Genomic DNA, 10,722 nt, shown 5'->3' on the forward strand with positions numbered 1-10,722 from the left:
AGAGGACCAAAATGGACCTAGAGGCATAGGTATGGGACCAAAAAGGGTATTAAGCCTAAATGCAATTTGTAAACAAATTAATTCATTAATATTCTGTATAAACAATGTAATTTATATTTTTTTAAAATAATTTATTTTCCTCTCGGTTTTTGTCATAAACCGAGAGGTCTGTGGCACTAGTTTTGAATATTAAAAAAGTTATTGCTAAGGATCAAACTAATGACCATTTCAACAATCTCTTCGATTATTTAGAAACCGAGGAGTAAAATAACAAGTTTTCATGACGCCCTCCATTACACCGCCTCTGTAATAGAAGTTAAATCCCTTTTAGGATTGAGGTTACATATGATTTTTGTAGTAATGATTGGTTCACACATAGGATATAGTTCTCAAGTTATAGAAAGAAAACATAAGTATTACCTGCCGACCAACCAATAAACCATTTTCAACGCATGTAAATGCTCTTTTTCCACATCATTCACATTTGTTTATATATATATATATATATATATATATATATATATATATATATATATATATATATATATATATATTAAAATAAGAGATAGGAAGATTAACTATTAACCATTATATATATATATATATATATATATATATATATATATATATATATATATATATATATATATATATTAAAATAAGAGATAGGAAGATTAACTATTAACCATTATATATATATATATATATATATATATATATATATATATATATATATATATATATATATATATTAAAATAAGAGATAGGAAGATTAACTATTAACCATTATATATATATATATATATATATATATATATATATATATATATATATATATATATATATATATATATATATATATATATATATAAGAGATAGGAAGATTAACTATTAACCATTATATTTGATGAATAATCTTGATGAAGTAACATGCAAGCATAGACAATAAATATTCATCAAGACCATTTGTCAAAATCCTACAAATACAAAACATAGTTATTAGTTCAAGGAGTGCCAAGAAAAGAAGAGGAATAATGTCAAATTGAAAGGAACGATATAACCAAAATATAAATACAACAAAAAAGGACGAGAAACACTAATAAAAAGAGTAAATCCCGGAAAAGTAACGAAAACTACAAAACACCACCCAAATGAAAACCAACTAGAGCTTAGACTACTAGACCCACAATCAACAGAAGAGAAGAATCACTAGAGCACCTAGACCATTAAAATCTCTTGAGTAAGTCAAAACTCTTGATCCGTTATTGGCTTAGACACAAGATAGAATTTTGAAGCCCGTCGCAGAAAGAGGGAGAGTTCAATGATGGCCAATTATGAAACCAACTCCAAGCCAAAAAAAAACTCTTATTCTCCATCTCTTTCGTGTTTGTTGACGATTTAGAAAATATAATATCATTACACACTAACTAGATAGTACACAACACTAAAACATCTCCTAGACTTATACCTCCCTCATAAAGGAAAAATAACTCAAAGAGAAGTTCCTTTCTATTATAAATAACCCTATTTCACCTCAGACGAGAAGGGGATACAACCTTAGTTATACAAGCGAGGTAACACAAAACATCATGAAAATACTCCACTTTACCCCTCAGTTTTACATTAACCGAGAGGATAATTGAAATGGTCATGGGTTCGATTCCCAACAATAGCATATTTATTTTTTCAAAACTACTTCCACATACCTCTCAATTTTTGTCAAAAATGGAGAGGAAAAGTCTATTTTTTTAAAATATAAATTACATTGTTTCACTACATATTAAATTGAATTGTTTACACAAAAAAAATAAATTACATCGTTTACATAGAATAATTAAATTACACAAAATATAAAATTCAAATTTCTAATGTTACATTGTTTTGGTTGCAATCTATAAATACAAATTTTTGACAAATCTGATTGATCGTCATCACTTTGAATAAATCTAGATTTTGTTGCATACCCATTGCTTTTCAAGTTCAATGATTTTGCACGCATCTAATTTCTCACCTAACCAAAAATAAGGTTAGATACATAATATAAAGTTGTAATAAAAAGATAAGATATTATGGTGGAACAACAACCTTGGAACAAATTTTTTTTGCACTTTCAATCCACCCCAGAGATCTGTTTCAAGCTTTCATTATCAATGTTTTTATGGCAAACACTTTCATTATTATTGTTTGAGTTTTACAAGATAACGTCCAAGATATATAGTGGTTGTGTTGGCTTTCTTATTGGATATATAGGGTTTCTTGTATATTGATGTCTTAGCAATATCTTGGATGTTGTTACTTTTTTAACGTAGGGCATAGATGTATTGTTGGTTAACTAAGTAACCATACCCATCGGTTCTTTTATAAAACCGATGGGAAAGATTATTTCATTTTAAATAAAATAAATAAATAATTTGGGAACTTTTCACTCGGTTTTCTAAAAAAAACTGAGGTAATATATTACTTGCAGAAAAAATGGCGAATGGTAAAAATATGAAAGTAACATGTAATGTTTGTTTTTTCAATTTTCTTACCATTCACCACTTTCTTTGTGTACTGCAATATTCAAACATTGCTTGCACTTTGTAGTATGTTTAGGAATAAATTTTTCAATATTGTCAACCGAGAAAAGCAATAAATCTTAGAGTATTTTCATTGATTGACAACATAGAAAGGTTATCCCAAAATATAACAACGATCTTGCAAGAGAGGTGGAAACAATAACAACAAAAATATCATTATGTGAGATAGATTGCAAGAGCTGAAAAAAATATTTTGTTCAAGATTGGTGTTAGAAGAACAACATACAACATAAAACCTTGAAGATTTTTTTTCCAGTTTTGCAATTCATCCCAAAGATTGTTGTATACGAGTTTGGAGCGTTATGTTTAGGGTAAAACTTAGTGAACGAGTGCTTTTATAGTAAAATTTGATTATCTAACCTCGCATTTATTAAAAAAACCTAAGGTATATATCAATTAATTAACAGATAAAAATAAGATAAAAAGAAAAACACCATTTTTAAATAAATAAACACTTAAATGGCTTTAGATGGGATTCGAAGTATGTCATGAATTACTTTTCCCCTCAATTATATTCAAAATCCAAGGCGCGTCATGGAATTATGCCTTGAGTTTTGTTGAGGTGAGGTGAAAGCGTTGTCCTAAAATGTATTATTTATAGTTGTGCATGTTCCCCAGGAAGAGCCAATTAAACCCCTAACCACCTGAAAATTCAACACTAAGTACTAGAAGCAAGGTTACAAGTAACAAATAAATGAGAGGCTGATTCAGGCCAATCCCCACAAACAACGTGTCCACTAGGGCCTTCCTTTTGAACAAATTTTCCTTTCTAAAATTTTTTTCATGTTAGAATTGCCAAGAAAAAACAATCACCTTATAGGGTTCCCAACTCTCATATATTAAGGGAGGAGTTTGACTCCATAGATAAAGGTGGCTCCGGGGAAGTATATCAGTCAACTAGAATTCGATAAGTAGGCGCCAGGGAGAATATACCATTGGCAGTATGTGTGCACATCCACCTATCACTTTCTTCACTAAACTAAAACTCTTGAAGTATCAAGAAGAAATATGATACTATATGTTCTTCATAGAAAAAAAATGTCTCCTCCAACCAAGGTCCCAAGAGATCCCCCCATCTTTCCTCTTTCCAATACCACCCATCAAGGCTTCTTGCCTTTGGAAAATAGAGAAAAGTCTTTGAAACCTAGTCCTCTTTCCAATATTCCCTATCCAAGGGCCCTCCAAAACTATTTTTGAAAACATGTACCAACTTTCTCGAGAAACCCAACCTCAAACTAATTAGAAGGATCATCTTTTTATGACTAAGAAGAGATACTCATTTCCACTAAGAGGAGGCATAACGAGACCCCACGTAACAACCCCCACTTAAAAAGGTGACAGTGGAATGACCACCCCTAGCAAAAAGGATATTGAACTAAAGGTCATAAGCACCTTACAAAAGTCTCCATCTCCATTTAGCTAAGAGATCTAGTTTAACCATTCATAGATCTCTAACACCCAAGCCCCCTCCTTTTTAGACTTGCAAACATCAGAAATCTCACACAAGAGATCTTAGACTCCCCTTTCACACCTTACCTAATAAACCTCCTTTGAATCCTAACTAATTTCTTCCACACTTTCACAAGATTTTTTTTATGAAATAAAGAAAGAACACAAGGATAGCATCGAGGAAAACATTGAGGATAATCACCTTCTTTTCCAGACTTATCTGCCTATGACCTCAAGAGCGAAGTCTCTTCCAAATTAGGTTAAATAAAGGTTCCTATGTAGACTTCAACTAGGGGTGGATGCCCGCTAGAAGCCCTAGATACTTAAAAAGGATAAACTCAGTCTTGTATTGGAGAAAGTTCTCTATTAAGGCTAAAAATGAAGGATTGATTTTAATACCAATCAAGATACTCTTATTGAAGTTAACCCCAACACCCGAAGCTAACTTGAACCCCTCGACTTTAGTTTAGTGATTTACAAATTATCCATCGGGAGATCTCCCAAGATTATGGTATCGTTAGTAAATTGACTATGGGTGAACTCTTAATTCGTGGATGTAATATCCCATGTCTTCTTAAATACTCTATTCGTTGTTAATTGGGACACATTTAGCTCCTATGTGTCACTAAGGCCTTCAGCCACTAGGAGGAAGAGGAAAAGTGCTAAGAGGTCTCCTTGTTTCATCCTCATGTAGATCTTAATCTTCTAGGTTTGAGAGTCATTAGCAAACATATCCATATTGCCATCAAACACACATGCTCTGATCCAAGATCTCCCCTTATCATTAAAGTTGAATATGATAAGCATGTCATCCTGAAAGCTCCAACTAACCGAATCATAATTTTTTCTTCAAAATCTACTTTAAAGACAAGACCAGTCTTTCTAGTACGTTTGGCCAAGTTAATCACCTCATTAACAACAACAAAACCATCAACCAACATTCTTCCTTTTATGATGTAGGAAGGATGGTTGCGGGTAGCGAAGAAGAAGCATCGCGTCTGAACGGTTTGACAAGATTTGTGCAAGTTTGGCATCCGATGCCATAATTTCTTATATTATACCTTTTCGAAAGGGAATTCACCCACGAGTCTGACTCATATCTTTACAATGGTTTATAGGATTTCTAAGTCATTTGAGTATGCTTCAGGTTAAAAAACAACATTTAACTTTTTTTCACAATTTTTAGCAATTTCTATTTTATTTTTCGATAATTTCCACAAATTTTGTTTCATTTTTTATTTATTTATAATTTTCACATTATGGTTTCTTTTTTATGTATTTAAACACTCTTGAGAGTGATTGTCAGGATTATATTTCATTATAATAAAATTCGGTGTTTTTCATTTTCTAGTGGATTCCAGCTTTATTTGACTAGTTTGTTGCTTGCAAACTTGTGTTTTGTTCTAGGTTTAGAGCTTTCTATTCTTTTCGAGTATCTGATTGTGTCATTTTAGGTAGGCTAACAGATTAGAAAAAATCATTTTGTCCATCACTAGCCCTAGTCTCTTGGCCAAGGCCTTGGCAACCATCTTATAAAGGGATCCAACCAGAGATAAAGAGTGAAAATCTCCCAAAAAAACAAGGGTTCTTAACCTTAGCAATAAGGGTCACAAAAAGGAAGCAAAACTATCATCAGTAAAGATGCAAAGCAATAAAACTCGTCGAACATAATTATCACATCATTCCTCAGCATGTTCTAGGACCTTTTTAAGAAAGAAAATTTAAAACCATCAGAGCCCAAACTCTTATTCCCGTCACATTGGGACACCACCACATCTATCTCGATCAAAAAGAGGGATGTCAAAACATACGATTCTTTAAGCCGCTCAGAAAAATAATTGACCACCTCCCGCTGAATGTTAGGCACTCCCCTTCACATTTGTTGACGGGCCAAAGAAAATAATATCATTCCAAAAGTTTCAAGTTGACCAAACTATTAAATGTGAAATCATGACGAGTCCACCCTAACCCTAGCCCTATATCCAAGAGCGTGCCCTATGAATGTATTTGTGTTCATCGAACTTTTGCATAAGGATATAAAGTTAGGTCGATCAATATTATTATTGGCAACAACCTTAGAAATCCAAAATGCTTCTACCTACTATATGATTAAGAAGGAATAAAGAAGAAAAATCCCGGTACAATCTTATGGCTAATAATGATGGGTAGGAACATAAAACTTATTAATTTTGAGTTAATAGATTGATAAACAACTAAATACATGTACATGCAAAGCAGATTAATGAATGATATTGTTGAAAAAATGATGTCGTACAGGGTTGGCAAAGGTTACCTATCGTGGTCACGTTTTTAGGTCAAGTGCTATAGACAAATGTTATTGGTATCGAATCAGTGCACCCCACAAAATTGCCTTTTACTATCAAGTTAGGGGCCACAGTACGTGTGAGACTTAATTCTGGCTTAGCTGGTCATTCCAAATCAAACCCATCTTTATTGTTTTGCTAACTTAACCCATCACTATTTAGGTGAAAAGCATAAAGTTTTCCAAATTAAACCCATCACTATTAAGGCACTTTCCTTATTTATATAAAGGAATAATTTTCGAATAAATTTTATTTTCATTATTACTTGATTGTAAGAAAAAGTTATTTTCAAAATTTAGCAATGCGAAATTATTATTATTATTATTATTATTATTATTATTATTATTATTAATTATTATTATAATAGCAAAACTAATTATCTTATATATATATATATATATATATATATATATATATATATATATATATATATATATATATATATATATATATATATATATATATATATATATATATATATATATATATATATATATATATATATATATATATATATATATATATATATATATATATATATATATATATATATATATATATATATATATATATATATATATATATATATATATATATACAAGAAGTTACTTACTTAATTTTAGTCGAGTTTAAAAATTTTACACCAAGTCTAAGAGTGTAAAACTTTGTAATATATATAGTCAACTAACCAATTAGATCTCTTCACGTAGATGTATGTTGACATGTTTTTATTACATAACAAAAAAGTTACACCGTGTTGAAATCTAATTTCCCTAGTACTCCTAATAATTAAGTATTGTTGTAAATTAAATTAAATTGAATGGATGCGTATGTTTTCTATTCTACTGGTACAAAGTCATTAACTTGTTTTAATATTTATATACAGTTTGTTTATTAAAAAATAGATTTATAATAATAAAAATAGATATGGTTGGTATTTTGTTAAATTTTACTTGTAAGTTATCTTTCAAAAAAAAATTTACTTGTAAGTTTCAACTTTTGGGTCATTTCTTAAAAGCCTAAAAAATGAGAGTATTTATGCAATGGTCTTATAAAAATATTTAGACCAAAAAATTTATTTATAAAAAATGTTTTACATATATTTCACTTCAATATCTTATTATAATATTACTCCCTCCGTTCCTTTTTAAGTGTCGTTTTAGCAAAAAGCTCTTCAACCAAGATAGTGGATTATTAGAGTTACTTTTCCTAACATACCCTTATTTATTTTTCTCTTTCCAAATAAATTCAATCATAAACTCTCTTTTTCCAATAATTAATTGAAAAATTTGAGGTGGAGTTAATGAAAAAATAAGGGTATAAATGACAAATTATAACATTAAATTATAAAACGACACTTAAATAGGAACAAAAAAATTCTTCTAAAACGACACTTAAAAAGGAACGGAGGGAGTATTTATTAGATGAATAAGGTAGCTAAAATGATATTACAAATTGATCTAAATGAATATAACTTATTGATTGATGGTTCAATCCCATTTTTATTTTTCATAACATATTAATGTAATATGAAATTGTTATAATTATAAGTCAACCACATTAAAAAAAAAATTAATTAATATTTTTACAAATATATTAATTTGAAATAAAATTGATTATATGATTGCAAAATATTTTATATAAATAATTAAATTTAATCATAATAACATTTCTAGTTTGCATCTTTGTGAATTGTTATGTATGAGAAGTTTGTAGTTTAATATTCTTTAAATACTATAAGTAAATATAAATATTATACTCTTTACATTTATATAGGATATATCGACTTTCTTTTATTATTCCCACTAATTTTAACTTTCTTATAGGTTCAAACTTATATAGTAGTTTCGTTTAAGATTGATTTTGATTTCCCATGCAAGTTTCTAAATTATTTGAAATATGTGTGATAAATTTATTTTTTTGTCATAAAAGAATGATGATTAATCACTGGATAATTTTGATTATTGGTTTGACTTGAAAGTATGTACATACTCATACTTTAATTTTAATCTTTTTCTTGCACAGATGGAAATGAAAACCGCTTTGATGCCATCGCTTTTAGAGGTGCGCTGGGTGACCAGTTGACCTCTTCTATACTTTAATGTGATTGTGCCTACCTGCCTTTAAGTTATTCTTTTTTAGAAGTGTTGTGTCATGTGTCTCGATGTAGACTTCTCTTGGTGTGGTTCGATTTGTTCTTCTCTTTTTTATGATTTTTGTTCTACTAATTCACCCTAATTTGAACTTTTGTTTAGTTGACTTTTGTTTTTTTAGTGCACGGCGGATATTTTTAGTTCTTAGTTGTATCTTTTACTCTTTTATTATCTTTAATATATTTTCATTTGGTTTTGATAAGAAAAATATTTATGTTATTATAATATCTATTAATTTGGATAATTATTAATATTTTTGAGATATATTGCTGACTATTATATTTTTTATAGAAAATTTTATTCATATAATTGTAATACTTTTTTAAAAGCATAAAAATATATTAATAATAAAGAGTAAAGAATCCAAACAAAATACAAACGATTGACTAAAGACATATGAAAATTTATAATAAAGAAATCAAACAAATACAAATAAAATAGAAACTTAAATCAATGCATTATAACTATAATTTATTTATTATTTTAAAAAAAATTCTAATCTTATGGTAGTACAATCATATGTGTGACCGTTCATTTAATTATTTCTATAATTAATTTTGCGCCATTTTAAAAAGAAATTCACTAATTAAATATTGCATGATTAAATATCAAAAATACAAATATAAACAAATAAAGTGATTATGAGCTTTATTTATAGGAAAAGTGATTATGAGCTGGCTCCACTTATTTAACAAAATTTTAATATTAATTTATGAGATCAACTTTGCCATATATAAGTACATATTCTCACAATTTTAGGGTTAGGGCTCAGCATACACACAGAGTAACTCCTCCTCCTTCTCTCTCTCCCTCTCTCTCTCTCTCACAGAGTATGTTTCTCTCTTTCTCTCTCTTATGCAAGTTTATGATTTTGATTAATCATCTAAACTTGAAAAAAAAATCATCCTAATCTTTGCAGGTTTTTGAAGAAAAAAGAAGGTATAAAAAAAGAAGAATGAGGAAGAGACAGGTGGTTGTGAGAAGATCAGAGGAACCACAAAGAAGTGCTGTGAAATATGGAGAGTGTCAGAAGAATCATGCAGCTAATGTTGGAGGTTATGCAGTTGATGGTTGCAGAGAGTTCATGGCAAATGGTGAAGAAGGAACAGATGGTGCTCTCACTTGTGCTGCTTGTGGTTGTCACAGAAACTTTCACAAAAGAGAGTTAGTTGAAACTGAATCTGTCTCTGAATGTTCAAATGGTACTTGAAACTGTTTTATTTTATACCTCAAAAACAGTTTGTTATATATTGTATTCTTGTAATATATTTTCTATCTCTACTTGGTTTTGGTTTTGCTTGTGTTATATATATAAGACTTTATTTGTATTTTAGTATAAATATTTTTATATGCTAAAATTATCTTTCTAGAGTGAAAACATAAGGTTGATTTGTGTAAAGGGTAAAAATGGAAAAGTTATTATTTAAGCTGTTTTTGTTTTAGTGATGAAGAGAAATGCAAAGCTGTGCTGAGATTTTGCTCTCTTTTTATTTTAGTTAGGTGTAGATTTATTTATTTTTTCTATTATTTATTTTCTTCTTTTTATTATTACTTTGTGATGAGTTTGTATAAGTTGTGTTAAGGATTTGTTTAATGGCTTTGAACATGTTAAAGCTTCTTCTTTTCTTTTTCAGTTTGGTTAATGATGAAGAAGTTGTTTGTTTGTTTGGTTTTGTTTTGTTTTGGTTGGTTATGGAATTTTCTTTAGTTTCTGTTTGTTTTTGTTGGATGCTGATTTTGATTCCATTCAACAACATCATATGATATCATATCCTTGATGCTTCCACAATATACCAAACTCCACTTGCCTTTGCTTTGTAAAATTTTTGCTTTATTATTTTCATTTCTTAAATAATTTTTCTACATGATGAAAAACAGTCTTCAATAATCACTTTTACTATAACATTTGCATGCTATAAGTTTTTTCCAGTGTTTAACTTTGTGTCATGTATAACAAATATGGAAATTTCTACTTATACAAAATTTTCCTTTCATAAGGTAAATGACTTAAGCTTGATGTTATAATGTTACCAACCACAAATTTTTCACCATTTTCTCTCTAATCTTTATAAAGCCACTAACTGATTTTGGTAAGTTCTATACAACAATGATCATTAATCTTCAATCCACTAGTTGGTGTTTTGTTTGAGATCATTCTAAGGTCCACATGTCTAATCATGTTGGTTGTTGAAATAAAGATGTTTCATTAAGCTTCAT

General features: G+C 29.1%; 1 protein-coding gene across 1 annotated transcript; it reads left to right on the plus strand.

The window, feature by feature from the left end:
* The first annotated feature begins 9,241 nt into the window (after positions 1–9,241).
* On the plus strand, positions 9,242–9,863 carry LOC131652849 (mini zinc finger protein 2-like). The gene is made up of 2 exons (XM_058922827.1): positions 9,242–9,335; positions 9,425–9,863. Exon 2 carries the CDS (start codon positions 9,461–9,463, stop codon positions 9,713–9,715), a length of 255 nt encoding a protein of 84 aa, XP_058778810.1. The 5' UTR covers positions 9,242–9,335; positions 9,425–9,460; the 3' UTR covers positions 9,716–9,863.
* Positions 9,864–10,722: the final 859 nt, after the last annotated feature.

The sequence above is a fragment of the Vicia villosa genome, linkage group LG2, assembly GCF_029867415.1.
Source record: "Vicia villosa cultivar HV-30 ecotype Madison, WI linkage group LG2, Vvil1.0, whole genome shotgun sequence".
Lineage (NCBI taxonomy): Eukaryota > Viridiplantae > Streptophyta > Magnoliopsida > Fabales > Fabaceae > Vicia > Vicia villosa.

Excerpts from the sequence above, each read along its gene's own strand:
- LOC131652849 (XM_058922827.1), top strand. The coding sequence starts at position 9,461 with ATGAGGAAGAGACAGGTGGTTGTGAGAAGATCAGAGGAACCACAAAGA.